General features: G+C 36.8%; 2 protein-coding genes across 5 annotated transcripts in view; one reads left to right on the plus strand and one right to left on the minus strand.

Moving 5' to 3' along the window:
- LOC117715179 (solute carrier organic anion transporter family member 1A4-like) overlaps nt 1-21,272 on the minus strand; it is a 116,993-nt gene that overhangs the window by 60,716 nt on the left and 35,005 nt on the right. The gene's annotated exons all lie outside the window — the stretch shown is intronic.
- Nucleotides 1-21,272, plus strand: part of LOC117715178 (solute carrier organic anion transporter family member 1B2) — a 55,954-nt gene that overhangs the window by 31,411 nt on the left and 3,271 nt on the right. For all 4 annotated transcript variants that reach the window (XM_076940759.1, XM_076940762.1, XM_076940761.1 and 1 more), the window contains 8 exons: nt 476-622; nt 1,296-1,394; nt 4,691-4,933; nt 8,747-8,911; nt 10,061-10,256; nt 11,106-11,277; nt 15,219-15,400; nt 19,068-19,132. In XM_076940759.1, coding sequence (XP_076796874.1) covers nt 476-622; nt 1,296-1,394; nt 4,691-4,933; nt 8,747-8,911; nt 10,061-10,256; nt 11,106-11,277; nt 15,219-15,400; nt 19,068-19,132 — 1,269 coding nt within the window. The remainder of the gene's footprint in view (nt 1-475; nt 623-1,295; nt 1,395-4,690; nt 4,934-8,746; nt 8,912-10,060; nt 10,257-11,105; nt 11,278-15,218; nt 15,401-19,067; nt 19,133-21,272) is intronic.

The following is a 21,272-nucleotide window of genomic DNA, read 5'->3' on the forward strand; positions in this document are numbered from 1 at the left end:
ACATGTAGGCAAAATATTCACATGTGTGTGTATATCTATATCTATATCTATATCTATATCTATATCTATATCTATATCTATATCTATATCTATATGGGACTATATATTCTGAAATTGTTATTTCTCAATCATGGTTAAAATCTTAACACAAAGTAAAACAAAGGGAAAATAAACAGGGATATTGTCTTAGCACAGTGCTGGCAGTCAAGCTGATATATATATATATATATATATATATATATATATATATATATATATATGAATAATTTTTGTGGAATTTCTTGTATCAATACCGTAAGAAACTTAAAGTAAGTGAACCGGCAGCCCGTAAGGTATCCGCCTGCAGAGGGTGCGGGTCCGTCCGCGCCTCTCTGTCTGCGCGTGTTCGAATCCTGCTCGCTCCCGCCCGCCTCCTCCCATGTCTCGTGGGGAAAAAAAAAAAGAAACTTAAAGTAAAACGTTTTTGTCCCTACAGGTTGTGTAAAGGGGTCTAGGTCATACATGTGGATTTTTGTTTTGATGGGGAACATGCTTCGTGGGATAGGGGAAACACCAATAGTACCCCTGGGAGTTTCCTACATTGATGACTTTGCAAAAGAAGGACGTTCTTCTATGTACTTAGGTAAAGTACAGAGAATATTATGTTCAGTGCTTAAGTGTTCTGGATCTAAATTTGAAACTGTAGCACTGATAAACTAATCATTTTACATTTTTATATTTGTTTATATTTTATGTATATGGATGTTTTCCTGCATTTATTACTGTGTCCCTAATGTATGCAGTGTTTGAGTTGGCCAGAAAACATGTAGTGCTACTGTTAACCACTGAGATATCTCTCCAGCTCCCTAAGTAAATTAAGATTCCTACAAAAGTATTATTTCAAGAAATTCATTGTGTAACATTATAAACATTATTTTAAACATTATTTTAAAACCTACTGTATAAAAATCATACACTTACAAGTTCAAGGTAAGTGAAATCCCAGCATGTAAATGGGAGGTAGGTACAAAGTTCCTTAACTAGGAGCAGATAGCAATTGATAGGTATTGGGAAAAGGAGATTAAGGTTTTTCTAACAGTGTGTTCTCTGATGGGTCGACCATGCAGTGTTGACAGCCATGCACAAGAGCATAAAACTATAGTTGATGAGACTTACAATAAGAAGGTCCAAACTTGGTTGGCTGAGAAAGAGTGGATGCATCTGGGAGGAGGGGAATATAATTAAAATTTGTCGTGTAAAGAAAAAAATAACTTTGTGCACGTTGATTCTGATTGAATGGTTTTGAATATTTGCAGGTACTCTGCATAGTATAGCAATGATCGGACCAATCCTTGGCTTTACCATGTCATCGGTGTTTGCTAAACTATATGTAGACATTGGATATGTAGACCTGAGTAAGTAGAACTAGGAAAAGACACCAAAATGCTGTCTTTCAAATTCTAACTACCATGCCTCCAGGATACTGGTTTAATTCTTTCAATAGTTGCATAATTATTTTCTGTTAGAAATTTAAAGTGGTAAGAATGTGTTCATTATTTTAACAAAACAAATTCCATCTCTTGCTTATGTCAAGCTGCTACCAGTAAGTATAAAATGTGGCACTGGGGACAGTCTTAATTTACATGACCAGATAGAAAACAAACTAATTATAGATCCGAATCATCTGCACTCTCACTTGGTGGTAGATTGGATTTAGAAATGCAAGAATTACAGAGTGAAGCTTCTGGAAGATGCTGTGTGGTTGTTCGATTGGAGGAAGGTTGGAGTGGTTGAGCATCTTTATCCTGTGTCCTAGTTTTGATGCTTTCCCTGGACCTAACAGAGGGCTTGGCATATGGTCCCCTTTAATTAGAAGATGAAGGGATGCATACTAAGTGATCCTTCTGGCTGTTCTTTTCTCTCAAAGCAAGCATTCCTTTATACTTCAGAAAAACTAGCCAAAGTGTGGAAACTGTCTTATCTTCAAGCCCTTCTTCCCATAAATATCACATCTCTCATCTCCCTCAACGCGAAGTCTGTACAAATAATATCCAGCTTAAACTCATGCTTTTAGACCTATCCTAAGTGTTAGGTCTTCAACTTGCATCTTCAAGACCTTGTTCTGTCAATCTTCCACCAAATTCATCCCCAGAGAATCTCCTTCTCTAGCCTCTTATTATCACAAAGCACTCTCCATTCTCTGCATTTTTTTTTGTATATATGATGTCTTCATATCATTAAACCACCTTGTAGCTGGTTTTCTTTTTCTACTTCTCTTTATAAACAATTATCTTAAAAGAAAAAATCTGAATTTAGAAGACACTTCATTTTCCCAGTCCAATCCACTTCTCAAAGTTCATTTGTTTTCAGTGGCTCATGAAACAGAGTCAGGTAACTTTTTCAAAACTATTTTTTCACTGTTTCTATTTTTAGATATCTAAATGATATGTTAGCACTCAATGTGGCAAAGGCAGGGCCCGCAGTATTGCTCTAAAAACTTGTGTGTTGTTTTCTATAGTCTTTCTCTTTATGAATCTCTTAACCTTAATTGTATAATTGACTTATTCATTATATAACTTTTCTTCCATGTAATCTGACAACAGCCCCTGCCTCATTCTTTCGTAATACTTCCAGAATATTTTTAATACATAAGTCTTACTAATGCTTACAACCTTACAGTGATTTCAGAGCAGAGTTCAGTGTGGCAGCCAGGCTATTCAGAAGTGGACACTTAGTTTTAGATCCCCTTTATCTTTATAATTTGACTCTCTTTCCTCTCTCCCACTTTTCTGTCACTGATACTTTCTGCAGTAAGCATGACTATCGGTGGTGTGACTCTTAAAACGATCCTTTCTTCTCACAGTTCTGAACCTCTAGTGAAGAGTTCTCTTCCCCTTTCCATTAGCATCATTCTGAGACTCTCATCCAAGATGCTCTCTTCTTCTGAGATGCCACATTTCACTGACTCCCTGATGGAGCAGAGGCGACCAAATGCATGTTGATCTCTTTAGATGCCATAGGAATAAATTTGTTTCAATATATAAGTAGTTGGTGTATAAACAAATCTGATTTTCTATCTCATCAGGACCCAATGGCTTCAAAGTTATTTCCAAAATAGAGTTGACATCACAGTTGACCATGAGAAGGCATATGCCTCCAATCATTTGCAGTCCTTAATCAAACCTCTTCTCAATCACTTCCAAGTTCACCCTTATTTTCAAAACTCATACAGAGCTGAGGTGGATGTTTTGCTGTAGTTGGAAAATGTTTTCATATATTTAGAAGTAACAATCTGTATTATATTAGATTTCTTGAGAATTAGATGGCTATCTGTGGATATTCAGACCTTTTTGCATCTTCTCTTATTCAGTAATGACTACAATAAATTTGATGTGTTTGCATCCTTAGTTAACTCTTGCTGCATTAAAAGTGAGACAATTTTCATAACTTTGTCTCCAAACAGCTCTTTGGTAGTGTAGAAAGATGAGTTTTGCTGTAACGTTATATTTAACAATTTCAAAACAAAGGTCAGATCACATCTGTTATCAAGAACACTGTTGTATGTTGAGTGATCACATCTATTATCAAGAATACTGCTGTATGTCTAGTGTCAGTGCTAGGGTAGTCTAACCATGTTCAGTGAGTCTGGGTGTGTCTTTTTATGAGTAGTTAGGAAGATGTTGAGAAGAATTGGAGTTATGTCTTCTCTGAGTGCTAGGCCGAGTACTTCAGTGAACCATCTACTGAAAAAGCTTTTCTTGTGTTTTTGCTACTGTATCCTAATTAGCCACAAGACTTTCCAGGTTTTCCAACAATTCATCATTCAGCTTTCACTGGTTCTGATGTCTTTAGGAAGTTTCTCATCATTTGGTGATTATGACCATTCATCATTCACAGGAGTGTGTATTTAGAGCTGGCATTAATGTATCATTCCTCTTCACAATGCAGAAGAAATACAGTTGAAATAAGAAGGACAACAAATGCCTTAGGTTGAAATTCATCTTTTCTGGGTTCCTCTTAAACTCACACATTCACTGTGTGGGTGGTGAGGAAGGAAATTCCTTCCTCAGTACTTCCTTTGTCTGCAATCAATATAGCTGTATATCCAGCAACTACAAGAGACAGATTGGAGCGCTCCCATTTTTTAGAAACAATGTTAACTTTCCCTCCATTGCTATCCTGACCTCAGGAGTGGCTTCCAACAGCCATTTTCAAATGGTAGTGAATGGTCATGTCTTGCGTTGGTTCTCAAGCCATCTTGAAATCTGATGACCTAGGAGAACAAGAAATTCTTAGGCACTTCTATCCATACCTTGCTATTTATGTGGATGTTGGTGATTCTATACCAGGTTCTCGTGCTGATATTGAAACTTTTTCTGGGCACTGAGCCATCTTCCTAGACTTGTTTTCTCCATACTAAAAGCCACAAATCTAATCTTATTATTTGCTGAATACATATTGTTGATAATTCTCCAGTTGCAATGGAGTTTGTATATAATATATATGGCTGGATCTTAACAATGGAAATTGTAAGATGTCATCAAATGATTAACCCACTCCCTACTTCTAAGTTGACAAACCCCTAGCAAAAAATTTCATTTTAGGATATATAAACTATAGTTTGGTTTCTTTATCTATGGAGGCCAGCAGTCTTACCAACATTGACTTTCAGGATGATTTCTGAAAGTCTTGTTCTAATTATTCATTCCAGGTAGTATCCGAATAACTCCTCAGGATGCTCGCTGGGTTGGTGCCTGGTGGCTTGGCTTCATTGTGAATGGACTATTATGCATTATTTCTTCCATACCTTTCTTTTTTCTACCCAAAATTCCAAAGAGATCACAGAAGGAAAGGAAATGTTCAGCTTCTCTTTATGTACTCAAACCAGATGAAGAAAAGATTCACATGACTAATTTAACAAAACAAGAGGAACAAGCTCCTGCCAACATGACTGGTAAGGATTCCATAGTCAGTCAATATGCAGATGTTAATTCCACTGAAATCTGAGAATATTTCAAAACAGTATGTCCAACTTATCTATTTAGCTTTCTTCTGTACTAAACTTTTTAAACGCTTACATTTCCTATTAAAAGTGATATTTCCTGTCTTAGTTACTTCTCCATTGCCATGAAGAGACACCATGACCAAGGCAACTTATAAAAGAAAGCATTACATTTGGCAACTCACATTTAGAAAGGGTTAAAGTCGATGAATCATGATGACAAAGAGAAACACAGTAGACACTCAGGCATTTTGTAGGGCAGTGGTTGAGAACTTAGACCTTGATCCTCAAGCATGAGGCAGAGAGAAAGAGAAGGGGGTGGAACTGTTAACTAGGAATGGTTTGGGCTTTGGAAACCTGAAAGTATTACCCTCAGTGAAACCTGTTTCAATGAGACCACCAACTATAGGCCAAGTTTTTAAACATGAGCTACAGAAGCCATTCTCTTTCCAGGTACTATGTTCCATGATTGTGTACAAAAATAGGATTAGATTTGTGGCTTTTATTATGGAGAAAACATGACTAAAAAGATGACTTAGTGCTGGAAAACAGCTTCTATATAAGCATAAGGACCTGAGATAGAATCACCAGCATCCATGAAAAGAGCTAAGTGTGGCTTGTTGTGCCCGAGAATGTCTTAGGCTCCGAGGTCATCTTCCATGTTCCAGGATCATACTAGATCAGTGAAAGTTTTTGCCTCAAAGGAATAAGGTGGGAATGATAGACAACCATCATTCATTGTCCTCCTCTGGACTCTGTGAGCAATTGCCAGACAACTGTCATGCTCAACTCTGTGAAAGTGCACACACACACACACCCCACACACACACCCCACACACACACTTCATGTACACTCATATATAACACATACAAATACCAAATAATAAAAGGAATAAGACAATCACACAAAATTATATTTATTGTAAAAAAGAAGAAATATATTTCTTTCAAATATTTTAATATTTGGTGGTGCTAGGGGTCAAAGTTCAGGGCTATACACATACTGGTTATATGTTCTATAATTGAACTACATACATTGCTTCCTTATTTCACAGTTTAGTATAGAACATCAGTGATAGATTTAAGAGTTAAAATAATTCATGCATTCATTTGCAAATGATACCAACCACTGATTGTGAGGTGCTTATCTTCTTCCAGGAAGCAATGATTAATTCTACTGAGTTCCTTGCTACTGAGAAGCATTCATAACTCATGTTAAAAATTGCCTATTCTTAAGTGAACACCTGGATAAAACTGAAAAAATTCCCAGAAAGGTTTCTTTCTAGGAATTTAGGGGAAGATTTTTTTTCCTGGTAAATGTAAAAAAAAAAAAAAAAAAAAAAAAAAAAAAAAAAAAAAAATTACCTGCAAAACCATTCAAAAGAGAGCTGAAAACATTCATAGTAGTTAAAGTAGTTGGTGGCCGTAATTTAAGTAGCATTTCCTATTTGTTGGTATTATTAGTTTCAAATATAATTTCTGAGGGTCAATGGAGATCCACAGAGAAGCTACAGTCAAAAATGTGATTCAGCAACAAGTGTAGAAAATTATTTGAGACAATGAGGCTTTGAGAATAATTTTCAGATTGCAAGGAGGAATGGAGATCAGGGAAGAAGGGAGCAAATGAGAACAAAGTGCATTGACGCATACTGATGGCAACGCTATAATGAAAGCTATTTATTTGAGTTCTAAGCTGTAATTTTAATTTAAAATGGGAATGGGGCATCAGAATGAATTGATGAAATAGCAAACCAAATTAATGACAGTTACAATGGTTCTGGGGACCATGAGTTGAATGCTAGTCTGCACTATGAGACCAATGTAAGACCTGTCTCAAAACACCACCACCAAAAACTAAATCAGTGCAATATTTTGTGATGGTTTGTGTTTATTGCAATTTAATAGACTCCAGAATCACCCAGAAGGCAAGCCTTTGAGCATGTTTGTGAGGAATTGTTGAGATTAGGTTAACTGAAATACCCAACTCAATGTGAGTAACACCATTCAAACTGCTGGGGTTTTTGAACTGAATAAAAAGGAGGAAGCAGGCTGAGTACTTATTTGTCTCTGCTTCTTGACTCTGAATGCTGTATGACCAGCTACCTCTGCCATTATCGTGACTTCCATATAGTGATGCTCTGTGCCCTTAAACTGAGAGCCACAATAACCCTTTCTTTCCTGAGTTGCTTTTGTCAAGGTACTTTGTCACAACAACACTACAAGTAACTGCAACAAAAACAAAACCCCCTTACAACATTTCCTGGTTTACTTTGGAATCAAGGGACGAGTTCCCAGATGTGGCTCAAGACATTCCTCTTCTTTCATTTCTTCATTTTATTACGTTCTTCACTCCATCACCCCAACACAAGGACATTTCTGTGTTGGAGCTAACTATATTGTTTGGTTTATAATTGAGGATAGTTCAGTTTTCAACAAGAGTAGTATATTGATATTGACCATGAAAAGATAACTTATCACAGTTTCTTTTTTTTACTGTGGAAACTGGGCAGTTCCTAGTAACAGGGTTTGATTGGTTTCTCAACAGTAAGTTGTTAGACACCAGGAACCATGGTATTGTTTTGTTTTTATGCCTGGTATGGTGATTGAACCCATAGCATTTTGCATACTAGGCAAGAATTCTAGAGCACCAAGGTTTTGAAACTTAACATAGAGATTACAACGAACATGTTAGGGCGCTGAAGAGATATATCAGTGATAATGAGAGCACTTGCTGCTCTTAAAGAGGACCCAAATTAGCTTCTCAGAAACCTCCATGGTGGTTCATAACTCTCTGTAACTGCAGGTCTGGAGGATTCAATTCCCTTTTCTGACCTCCAAGGGCAACCACATACATGAATGCACATACATACAGACAAGCAATTTTTTTTTTGTGTGTGTGTATATCAAGAAATTTCCAGTCAGGTATAGTGATACATGGCTCAAGTCCCAGCACTTGGAATGCAGAGATGATTTTGTTAGTTTTCTTGTGTTAATATGACCTGCTTGTTAGTGGATTATCCTTAAGCAGGTGGCTTCAGTCCTGCCAAGTTTGGTGAGGCAGTGTTTTAGGCAGATTCCGTTAGTGCCACAGTATTTGCTGGGGCAGTATTTTAGGCAGGTAACTCAATTCAGTTGTATTTGCTGGAGCAATGATTTAGGCAGATGGCTTAAGTGCTGACATATTTGTGGAGGCAGTGTTTTATAGAGAAGCTGCACTCTAAGAAACAAAGTGCTGGAATCCTCATATTAAATTCAGGCTTATGATTTTGAACATAAGTGTTCTTCATTCTGTTGTCATCAATTATTTAACATCTTGCCTATAAAACTGCTTAATTAACATAAGAATCACATTATTAAATGCTAATAATAGGAAACATCACATACAGAATTCGTGTTTCATGTTTCAGCATATTTCGTGATAACTGGTTTAAACCGAGTATTTGCTGAATAAACAGGTAAATGGATTTAAAAGTATGAAAAACTAAGATTGGAAAGAACTGCCAAGTATTCACTGAACAAAGCAAGTAACAAATCAGAACAGAGAAAAAAATAGTTATGAGCCCAAATGACCTAATACACAATATAGTTATGGAAATGACTGAATAAAAATATTCATGAATCTGCTTATAGCAAGATTTCATATCACCCTCTGTCTGTTCTATGTATTTATATAATTTAAACTCATACATATAATAAGTAGAAGATTAGGATGTAAAGAATATTTAAGTTGTACTACAATGTTTTCTTCACACTTGTTATTTCAAGGCTTTCTACGGTCTCTGAAAAGCATCCTTACCAACGACCTCTATGTTATATTCCTGATACTGACGTTGCTGCAAATCAGCAGCTTCATTGGTTCCTTTACTTACATATTCAAGTTTATAGAGCAGCAGTTCGACCAGACAGCATCTCAGGCCAACTTTGTGTTAGGTAAGACCGATCTTTCATAATTTGTTTCACAGATGATGTATAAACTGAGAACTTGCCTGCTCCATGGCTGGTTAAGGGAAAGGTTTCTATTGTAGATATTAGTGACAGAATGACCAGAGACATATGGAAGGATCAAGAGCAGAAAGAGAAAGAAGCAGACTCAATATGGCTAGTAGCCTGGATCTGGCCAGGGCTATGTTTGAGAGAGGTAAAAATTCCAAGGAATAAAGAATAGAGAAAACACAGTGAAAGAAATGAGATCCAGCATTAAAGAAAGAAAGAAAGAAAGAAAGAAAGAAAGAAAGAAAGAAAGAAAGAAAGAAAGAAAATAAAGAAAGGGTTGTGTGAGAATATATCAAAATAGCAGGGAGATAGGGGGAATGGGGACATGTAGGGACAACAGCAGGTGAGCTGTGGTTTATGGGGAGGTGACAAAGACTAAGGCAAGCTTGAACTTGGCAATGTGTAACAGTTTCCTGTGATGCAGAAAGAGCAGGGAGGCCAGCATGAGCTCTCATATGCTAATAGGCAACACTGGTCATCATTTTTCTTTCTGCCAGTGATAAGTGAAATGGCTCCTTTGGTAGAGAGGAACTGCAAGTTTCTAACAAATACAGGCTATTATCAATCACCAGAAATCATCCTGTAATCCAAGTTGAGGCCTTTTCTGGCTGTTTGGATTGCCTTTTGGAGTTTGGAAGATTAGAAATCCCTTTGACCTGACAGGTGGTTTACCTCATAGGATGTCCCACGGAAGGCTGCACTCAAATACACCCCAACAATGCAGACACACACATACATACACATACATAAAAATGAAATAATCCCAAACTTAAAAAAAGAAAAGGTTTTAGACTGGAAGGCCTGGTCCATTGTAATTATGTTTTACGGTGAGGTGTCCCTCATAAAATTTATCTATTCAAAGGCAATGTCTGATATTACTAGGAAAAGAGACCCTCGTTTTTTGGCAAGAGATATTACTTTTGTCATTTCCAGATAGAGCATGGTCTTCCATTTCCATTCTGGGCATTCATTTCTAGTCTCAAAGCAACAGAATTGAAGGGGTTATATAGACACACCATATTTCATATGAAGAGACACCAGAGAAGTCTTTCTTACTTAATTACAATGTTTTTCTTTTATTTCCAGGAATTATAACCTTACCTACTATGACAACTGGAATGTTTTTAGGAGGATATATCATTAAAAAATTCAAATTGACCCTGGTTGGAATCACCAAGCTTGCATTTTTCACTTCTTCAGTGGCCTATTTGTTTAATCTGTTGTATTTTCTCCTAATCTGTGAAAATAAGGCATTTGCTGGCCTAACCTTGACCTATGATGGGTTTGTATATATTATTTTATCTACAGAATGAATGATGTGTTACCTCCAATCAGAATCCAATGTGAGAGAAGAGTAGGCTGAAACAGTTTCCTCCACTGAGAGTTCAGTTAGTAAGGATCACAATTTATAAATTGCCCAAACAATCACTGTTTAAGAGAAGTTTTTATTTCTCATTTAAAGTAAAACTGGGTGGTGACGATCATGTCATTTTTAGAGTGTTCACAATGTGCAATGGGACCTAGGTCGTGGATACCTTTGTCCCCCTGGACAGACATACAACTTTTATTACCAGCAAGGCCAGGGAATTACCTCGCTGATTCTCATGACTTAAATTTAAAGTTTTGGTTTCCAAATCTCTTAGTCTTCCCCACTGCAATCCTGGCTAGGTTGTGAGTGTAGGGGACTATCTCAGCCATGGCTGAAGAAGCTTTTTCTAGCATACATGTAAACAAATACCTGTGCAAGAGACCAATTCCTCACTCCAAACATGATTTTCATTCTCTGTGAACTGACCCTGCTACTCACCATTGTAATTAGACATCCTTATACCCCAGGTGTAATGTACCTTTCCCTTCCTATTCTTACCACATAATAGAAAGCATTCCTCGCACTTTAGCTTCCTAAGGCTGTGCAGACCCCTCATCATCTCCTAGCTATAGCTAGAAATTTAACAAGACTCACAAAGGTAACATGCATGGATCTCTAGTCAGTTCTCTCTCGTATCAAAGTTTAATGATTTCTTTTCTTTTCCCTTCCTTTCCCTCCTCTCCACTCCCCTTCATTCCATTCTTCCTTCTCCTTCCATGTCTGCCTCTCTTTGACATGTGTTTATTTACTATGTATCTCCAGAATGAACCCAGTGGATTCTCACATAGATGTACCACTTTCTTATTGCAACTCAGACTGCAGTTGTGATAAAAATCAGTGGGAACCTGTCTGTGGGGAAAACGGAGTGACCTACATTTCACCTTGTCTGGCCGGATGCAAGTCGTTTCGTGATGATAAGAAGCTGAATAATACAGTGAGTATCAGTTTTCATTTTCTCATCTCTCCTTGCTCATAACTTCACATTCAATTCACACTTACTTATCAAATAGTTGTAGAACTAAGGTCTCCAGTCAAAGATACAAATATAGGTTCCTATATGATCCATACTTATTAACACTGGGAGGTTAACAAAACTTCACATGAAATCCTGCTTGGAACCATCAGATAATTCTGTTCCTTGAATTCTCTTTTGAGCTTACTTCATTTCCAATTTTTTATTTTCAACAATTAGAATATTGCCTTTCAAACCCTGGATGTAATTAGGATTTTGAAAAGTCCTTTTATGACAAAGGCACCTAACTATCATAACTGATAAATACTTTATATCTCAGAAGCTAAAGATGAATTGTTTTTTTAGGATTTTTGATTTTTTTAAAAATTTTCATTGGATATTTTATTTATTTACATTTCAAAGGTTATCCCCCTTCCCACTTTCCCCTCAACAAACACCCTCATTTCTACCCCCTGCTTCTATAAGTGTGCTCTCCACCTGCTCACCCACTCCTGCCTCAGTGTCATATCATTCCCTTACCTTGGGTCACTGAACAAAGGAGCTTCTCTCCCAGTGATACCCAATAAGGGAATCCTCTGCTACATAACCAGCTGGGCCCATGGGTCCCCCCATATGTACTCTTTGGTTGATGATCTGGTAGCTTTGGGGGGGGGTTGATTGATTGATGTTGTTCTTCATATGGGGTTGCAGACCCCTTCAGCTCCTTCAGTCCTTGCCATAACTTCTCCATTGGGTTCCCTGCTCAGTCCAATGTTTGGCTGCATTTGCATCTGTATTGTTCAAACTCTGGCAGAGGCTCTCAGAAGACAGCTATACCATGCTCCTGTCAGCAAACACTTCTTAGCATCAGCATTAGTGTCAGATGGGATGGATCCCTAGGTGGGGCAGTCTTTGAATGATCTTTCTTTTAGTCTCTGCTCCACTCTTTGCCCCTGCATTTCCTTTTGACAAGAATAATTCTGGATTGCTATTTTTGAGGTAGGTGGGTGGCCCCATCCCTCAAACATGGTCTGAACCTATCCACTGAATATAGTCACTACAGGTTCTGTCTCCCCTTTGCTGGGTATTTCGGCTAATGTCCTCCATGTTGGGTCCTAGGAATCTCTTGGGGCATTGGCATCTGGGAATTTCTAGTGGCTACCCTAAGTTCCCCCTCCCTCACTGCTACCCACCTCTTTCAAATTCCTGATCTCCATATTTCTCCCCAATCTCTGCTCATATCTGAAGAGCTTCCCCTTTCCCTCCCCCACTTATCTCCCTCTAAGGTCCCTCCCTCTACCTCTCGTGATTATTTTCTTAACCCCTTCTGAGTGGGACTATAACATCCATAATTTGGTGTGGTCTTCTTTCTTCTTGAGTTTCATGTAGTTTGTGAGTTGTGTCTTGGGTATTCTGAGCTTCTTTTTGGCTAATATCCACTAATCAGTAAGAACATACCATGTGTGTTCTTTTGTAACTGGGTTACCTCACTCAGGATGATATTTTCAAGTTTCATCCATTCGCCTGCAAATTTTATGAAATCTGTTGTTAATAACTGAGTAGGACTCCATTGTGTAAATGTATCACATCTTCTGTATCCATTCCTCTGTTGAGGGACATCTGGGTTGTTTCCAGCTTCTGGCTATTACAAATAGGGCTGCTATAAACACAGTGGAGCATGTATCCTTGTATTTAATGTTGGAGCATCTTTTAGGTATATGCCCAGGAGTGGTAAATCTGGGTGCTCAGGTAGAAATAGTTCCAGTATTTTAAGGAACAGCCAGACTGATTTCCAGAGTGGCTGTACCAGCTTGCAATCCCACCAGCAATGGAGGAGTGTTCCTCTTTCTCCACATCTTTTCCAATGTCTGCTGTCACTGGAGTTTTTGATCTTAGCCATCCTGACCAGTGTGAGGTTGAATCTCAGCATTGTTTTGATTTGCATTTCCCTGATGACTAGGGATTTTGGACATTTCTTTAAGTGCTTCTCAGGCATTTGAGATTCCTCAGTTGAGAATTCTCTGTTTAGCTCTGCACCCCATTTTTAATAGGGTTATTTGGTTTTCTCGATTCTACCTTCTTGAGTTCTTTGTATATTTTGGATTTTAGCCCTCTATTGGATGTAGGGTTGGTAAAGATCTTTCCCCAATATGTGGATTGCTCTTTTGTCCTATTGACAGTGTCCTTCCCCTTACAGAAGCTTTGCAATTTCATGAGTTCCCACTTGTCAATTGTTGATCTTAGAGCATAAGCCATTGGTGTTCTGTTCAGGAAAATTTCCCCTGTGCCAAGATGTTTGAGGGGTTTTTTTTTGTTTGTTTTTTTGTTTTGTTTTGTTTTGTTTGGTTTGGTTTTGTTTTTTGTTTTTTTTGTTTTTTTGTTTTCTTTTTTCTTTTCTGATTTCCCTTCTACTAGATTCAATGTATCTGGTTTTATGTGGAGGTCTTTGATGCACTAAGTCTTAAGCTTTGTACAAGGAGATAAGAATTTGTCAATTTGCATTCTTGTACATGCTGACCTCCAGTTGAACCAGCACCATTTGTTGAAAATGCTCTTTTTTCCACTGGATGATCTTGGCTTCTTTGTCAAAGATCAAGTGACCAAAGGTGTGTGGGTTCATTTTTGGGTCTTCAATTCTATTCCATTGGTCTGCCTGCCTGTCTCTGTACAAATACCAAGCAGTTTTGGCTTTTATCACTAATGCTCTGTAGTACAGCTTGAGGTTAGGGATGATGATTCCCCCAGAAGTTCTTTTATTGTTGAGAACGGTTTTAGTTATCCTGGATTTTTTGTTGTTCAAGGTAAAACTGAGAATTGCTCTTCCTTTCTATCTCTGTGAAGAATTGAGTTGAAATTTTGATGGGGATTGCATCGTATTTGTATAAAGATAAATCTTAAATCATCATATAGACAAGACTTACAATTTTTATTGACTTTTATGATTCTAACTACAGGCTCTCTGAACCTTTGACTCTTTAAGAGACAGTCCTGACTTTATCCTTGCCTGACTGTTTAATTTTCACATGTCAATTTTGAATTCTCAAAAGCTAGCTCTTTACTCAGACAATCTAGCATTGTTTTCACATATGACTATTATATGCCATACCAGGACACCTTCTTTTTCTTTCAAACCACACTTTCCCTTGTGACCTATGAGTATTCCTTAGTTACCTGCTGACTCCAAGGCATAGAAATTACTTACAGTGTTGCATATACCACTAATCTGTTCAATATCTCACATAGCTGGGAAATATTCTTTTTTACATTTACCTAATCCAAACATTGGGTATACAAACAGCTACTATTTTATGGTTTTGAGACAGGATTTCTATAATTGGCCTGTCCCTTAACTCAAAATCCTTCTGCCTGGTCTTCTTAAGTATTGTAATTATAGGTGTGCACTACCACACTTGGCATGATCATGCTTTCCAGTACACCTTGTGTGACTCAACTCATTTATATACCTGGTTCTCATTTTCAGGTGTTGGTTGCTGTCAAACTGTTAAATGCCTTGATTGTCTGGCCAATTTTTCTTAAAGGCATGTGGCTGATCAAGAGCTGAAATTTTTAAGTAAATAAGGATGCAAAACTAATATAGAAAGGAAAAGTGAGAAGACAATTATAAAAAAGAACTTGTTTGAGTGAAGAACGTATGAATAGTTTGAGAAGCTAATTTAGTCAATTATTTTATAATCTTGAAATTGAAATGAATTAAAAATTAGCAAATTTTATTTTCTTGGCAAGAAATAAATACAGATAAAAGTTTTGTCTTTCAATTATTAAACAATGATGTTTTAGAAGTTTTAAAAACAGTAAACATTATTGCTAGGATGGAAGAACCATTTAAAATATGACGGGATATATTTGTAGCACTCTCATATTTTGCAAACACATTCTATAACATTTCAAAAACTGTCTTTTAGGAATTCTATGACTGCAGTTGTATCAGCGACTCTGGCTTCCTGAATGGAAATCACTCAGCACATTTGGGTGAATGCCAAAGAGACAAATGCAAAACCAAATATAAATATTATATAATTTTTCAAGTCATTTTGTCTTTTTTCACTGCAATGGGAAGCACTGCTGTTATGTTGATTATGATGAAGTGAGTATACTTTTTCTATGTGCATGTATGTGCATTTCTCTGTGGAATGCATGTGAGTGTGATGATTTAGAACTCAGATAATTATCTCTGGAATCAGTCTTCAGTCCCCTTCCACCTCCATTGTGGAAGCCAGATCATCTGCCTTTGAACTTTCAAAAATCTCCTGGTCACCTCTCAGATCACAAATGGGAACAAAGATGACTTCTCTCTATCCTGAGTATAAATTGTTAAGACATCTTTATTAGTCATGTATATTAGATGATAAATATATTTACTGACTTCTATTGTCTTACATTTGGAACCTAAGCTCCTATTCCATCTTAATTATATAAGAGCATATGTTCTCATGATTATTTTGTTAGTTCAATATTATAAATAACAATTTTGTATATGCTACTTTTATTAGGAAATCTAGATTCTGTGAAGTCTCAGCTTGCTAGACACTTAAAAATAGAATTATTTGAAATTGTCTCAATTTTAAGCATCTCTCTTTACATTTAGAAGAACTTTTATGGTCAGTTCTATTCTACGCTAGGAATCATTTATTGAAGTTAATGGAAGAAACACATTTGGAAGCCTAACAAGCTTAAACTTCAGGCAACAGTAATGTTTCTAGGATGGAGAGATGGCTTATCAATTAACAGCACGTACTGCTCCTTCAGAGGGCCTGATTTCAGTTCTCAGTACCCACCTCAAGTGTCTTACAATCACCTGTAACTCCAGCTCCAAGGGTTCTGACACCATCTTCTAAGTTCTGAGGGCGTACACCCACACCAGGAATACACACTTACAGACATAAATTAACAAAATTAAAGCATATTAAAATTTTTTTAAATAGCAATAATATTTCAAAGTTTTAATTTACTCACAGAATAACTTTTAATCCAATCTTTTGCAATAGACTGAAGGCTTAAGAAATAAAAATATGAAAAGAGTGGAGCTCTTCAGATTTTACACAAATATTTATATAAGATTTATGCTTGAAGAATATTCCAAGATAAGTTAATAGATACATAGACATAGACAGCCCCATTCATAGGCATGGACACTCCCCGCTAGTCACACCCTTGTACTCTAGCTGCTTGCTCACTCACCAGTGTGCTTACTTGTATGTGCATTGGTGAATGCATTATAGCATAGTGCACTTATCAGTAAGTATAATTGTGGGTGTACATCCCAGAGTACAACAGCAAAAACCATTATGAATCAAGTTATCATTAAAATGAGCACATAATAATTCTAAAATGATCCTAAGATAACAAGGAAACTGCTGCTATGAAGATGATTAAAAGGAACCTAGTTTAAGGCAGGACAGAAACTATGATTTTCTCAAAGGCACATCTCAAAAAAAAAACAAAAAAAAAAACAAAAAAAAACAAAAAAAAAACCCATGTTGTTCAATCCCATGATCTAAAAAAGTGTCTAGATGAGGATTTTAGGCGAGAATTAGATTCATGCTTTAAACCCTGAAACCAGAAAGAGCTAAAGTGTTTTGAAAGGAGAAGTAGTTGATTGGCTGGGAGTGCTGGGAAGATGGTGGGACAAGTGCAATACATGGCCAGGGAAGCGAGCAGGTCCTAGCAGCTTCATTTGACTAATTCACCCACAGTCACATTTAAAACTAAAAGTGTCTAATATTTGAATGTTGATTTTCAAAAATGTATTTATGTGAGTATGATTACCTGGGCTAATATCTTTTTATACTTTTGAACTCCATGTTGATTAAAAGTCCCCAAAGGCCAAGATAAGGGAAAAAGGTTTTAATTGCCATTTAAATGAAGATAGACATTTAATTAGCATCTACACTCATTTAAATTCTATTCTGACCAAATATTTCATTAAGGTGCTTCCCATGATTAGTTAGTTCATTAAATATAAAATGTTGTCTATTTATAAAAAGAGTATTTCTCATTTATGAAAGATTCACTAAGATGCACAAAATCTCTTCAGAATTCATAGACTTATGATAAACAAAAACATTAATGTCAAGTGGCCAAGAAAGGTTTCAGAACATTTAAAACTTAAGTTCCAGTGATGTGGATCAGCCAGGAAATAAAGAGAGCATTATTTTCCCAGATAGTAACCCTAGCATCAGATGCCTGAGCTACCTATCTGATTGAGGTTCTGAGGTGTCACTTAAAAATCATCTCTTGAAACAATGCAGGACCCGTTTTCATGAAAACGGTTTAATTGTATAAGGTCCCTTGAAAACGTTATTAATTTATTCATTTATTTTTGAGACAGAGTTTCACTATGTTGCCAGGCTGGTTGTACACTATACTATTCAAGTGAACTTCCTGTCTTAGTCCCCATAATCCTGAGGTTGAGTGGGAGCAACCAGCATTCTGAAACATGATTTGAAGTCTTTAGTAAGAGGTATCTTTCCTGCAAAGATTAAGGATCAATCACATTTCAAGAAAACTAAAGTTCAGAATGCTAATACATATTGGATCCTCAAAAAACAAACTGAAGAACTGTTATCAGTTGTCAGGAGATGTTAAGTGGTTTCTTCCAATTGGCTGAATGACATAGCTACTTAGCTCTCTGAACAAATAAGCATCACGTAGTTTAAGGTGATGTAAAATATAACATCATTTTAGTATTTCAGCAAAAGTATTTAAGCAGGAGTAATATTCCATCCACCCATTTTTTCACATAATTTATTTTCATTAACATGGATGAGATTTTTATAGAAGTAGGGGTGTTTCTAGCTAACTCAATGAAGAAAACTCAAAATAATTTCATAATTATTCCATAAATATATTCCATAAATATGTTTTATAATTATTTTTAGATAGAATGATGTATTTCTTTTTGTAAATGCCTTTTTGGAAGATTTAATTTACGGTTTGTTTCTGTATGTGTACATTTGTATGTATGAATATGGCCGTGTGAGCCCAGGTACCTGAAGAGGCCAGAATAGTGGGTTTCATCTCCTTCAGCTAAATTTACTAGAGGTTGTGTGCTGTCCAATGTGGGTGCTGGGAACTGAAAGCTGGTTATTCACAGAAACAACAAGGACTCTTAGTGACATGCCACTTCCCCAGCCATGAATGAATGTGTTACTAAGCAAGGTGATAACAAGTTCTCTACCTTGAACATAACAATTATATACATGGAAGTCCAGAATGCATACATTTCTTGACTTTTCTGGTTACAGTTTACCTTAATCTACAATGACATTAGACTTCTCTGCTAACAACAGTCATAGCAGTAAAGAAGCAGGAAGTGTGCTGAGACCTATACCTAGATCTGGTTTTTTGTCAAGGCCCTGGCTGAATGGGACACATGAGACCAATGTCTTTGTAGACATCATAAAGCTGACTACAGATATTATTACAGCATATTTACTGAATAAAACATAAAATGTAGCCAGGCTTGGTATCTCACATCTGTATGCTCAGCACTTTAGAAGGCTGAGGTAGGAGGGTTTCTGGGAGTCCAGGTCCATCCTGGGCTAAAGAGTTTCAACTTTCTGGACTCCCTTAAAATCATAGCACGGTGAATCCTTATTACTCAGCGTCTTGTCTCTTCTTATGTGGGCCATTCTCATGAGTGTTTTCTTCCTACCATAAAGAAAAATAAGATCAGCAAACATTTTAAGTTTAAACTCAACTTACCATTTTAAACACAATTAAGTATTATTTTTGCTTTTATCTTATTGCAGGTGTGTCCAACCTGAATTGAAATCACTTGCAATGGGTTTCCATTCACTGGTTATACGAACACTAGGTATGGTAAACAAATCAAATTCTGGAAACAAATACCTATGCGAAGCTTAAAAGCAGAACGTAAATATGTTTTGATTCTAAGGAAAGTTTAAAGGTTTCAGAATCATTTCTCTTTATAGTAAATTAAAGCAGTAGGAGATACAAGAAACCAGAGTGACATCAAAGAGAATGTGATAGTTAACTGCAAAGTTGAGGCTAGACGTAGGAATTGTCTTGTGTGTACAATAAGTTATGTCACAGAGATCGGCTGTTCGTTTTCATTGCTATGAGAGGTGCTTCTTTCAGTCTGGCATAGCAAAGGTCCATCTCCATACATAACATTTCTAGGTAATGCCTCTTGTGTGTTGAGAGTGTTGGGTATTTGGCCAGTTTGAGACTGCACAGAACAAAACCAGAGGCTGACAGGCCGGTTTCCCACTGTTTGGTGCTGGAGGCTCCAGAACCTTTATCACAATTAAGCATGTGAAAGGGAAGGAGAACTCAGGACTAGAATCTATCACCTTGGACGAAGACAACATTTTAATTAAAAGGAAACTCAAGAAGTTGTGACTTTTATGTCAAGGTTAGGTTCCTAAGATTCCTAGATTTCTAAATATTCCGAGAACATAACTAATAGAGATTAAGGGAAGCATCTCCCTCCTTTATAACCACTTACTCCTAAGTGTCTGTTGCTACTTTCACAACTGCTCACATAACATTTATAGGATTTATATACATTAAATGCTTATATGTAAAGAAATATAAAAAAGTAAACTTACTTACCTAGGGATAGGGCAGAGAGCTAATCAGAGGCAAGTACTAATGAAAAGATTTTAAAGATCAGCAAAGGAGTTGGAGGTCTATCCTAGGGATCTTTGCAAGCTAAGAAACAGAGCCTTCACGGACAACAGTGGGGAAGAAATTGTTCATGATGTGTATAGGAGACAGATCCTTGGATACTCAAAGGGAAAAAGAAAAATTATAAGAATGAGAGAAGAGGTGAGGAAGATGAAGAGAAAAGGAGAAAGATGAAGAAAAGAAGAAGAGGAGGGTGAGAAGGAGGACCTCTCTGGAGTTCACTGTTTATCTCTAGTCTGGAAGGTTTTGTACATAGCAGAAGCCCCCTACCTCCAAAACCCAAATGAAACTCCACACACCTACCTGCCTCCAAAACCGATGTGCTTTGTACCTAGTAAGCTTCTTGATAGGCAAAGGAGAAACTCGAGGAATAAAAGAAATTTCTCTAGAATCATAAAATAATAAAGAAAAGGAATTTTCCATAATAGTTAAGGTCCATGGCCTCATCGAACTTAAATGTTCCTATAGGGAAAACATTTACTAAGCACCAAACTTCTAATTCAAAGCAACTGTCTTCCACAAGATATGACTGAACACTGTGAAACATCTCTCAGTATATTGAACTGAGTAAGTCACTTGGAAAATAAGTTACTGAAAACAGTAAATCCTAGCAATCACCAAGGCTGAGTTTCTTGCCTAAAACATTTAATTTGTTTTATCATACCAGTAACATCACACGCAAAATATATATTGTTGATATATACTTTTCATTTCTTAAGGGATGGTCATAATTTTTGAAATATGAACATTCTAACTCATTTCCTCAGACCAGTACTTTATGGATACATTGGCCTCCACTATCAATCCATTGTCAACTACTTGCTCTCAGACAACCAGGATTAGGAGCCTGGTATGGTAGCTCAGTGACTGACAGTATATAATGCTCTTATAAAGTTTAAGGTTCTGTTCTTAACATCATCTCAAATGGCTTGCAACTGCCTTTACTTGAATTTCAGTGGATTGATACTCTTTGCACTCACAACCAGGGACAAATACACACATAAAAATTAGTTAAAACACATCTGTAGAAAAGAAGACACTAATATTTTAAAAATAAAATCAGTAACACTGTAAAACTGAGACTTGTTGATCAAAATAAGTAAGAATTCAAACCAAATGGCTCCTGAATGAGACCTCTACTAACACACTCCTCCAATCTTTGGTTATTTAAGAACTAAGTCAATCTCAGAGTGGATTGAAACAGAAACAAGAAACAGTTTCTTCTTTGTACTATGCATGGTCTCTTGAGAAGCCCTGAAGTGTACTTTTGCACACTATTCAAAAGGCCCATGACTGAAGGTTAG

The sequence above is a fragment of the Arvicanthis niloticus genome, chromosome 9 (genome assembly GCF_011762505.2).
Source record: "Arvicanthis niloticus isolate mArvNil1 chromosome 9, mArvNil1.pat.X, whole genome shotgun sequence".
Lineage (NCBI taxonomy): Eukaryota > Metazoa > Chordata > Mammalia > Rodentia > Muridae > Arvicanthis > Arvicanthis niloticus.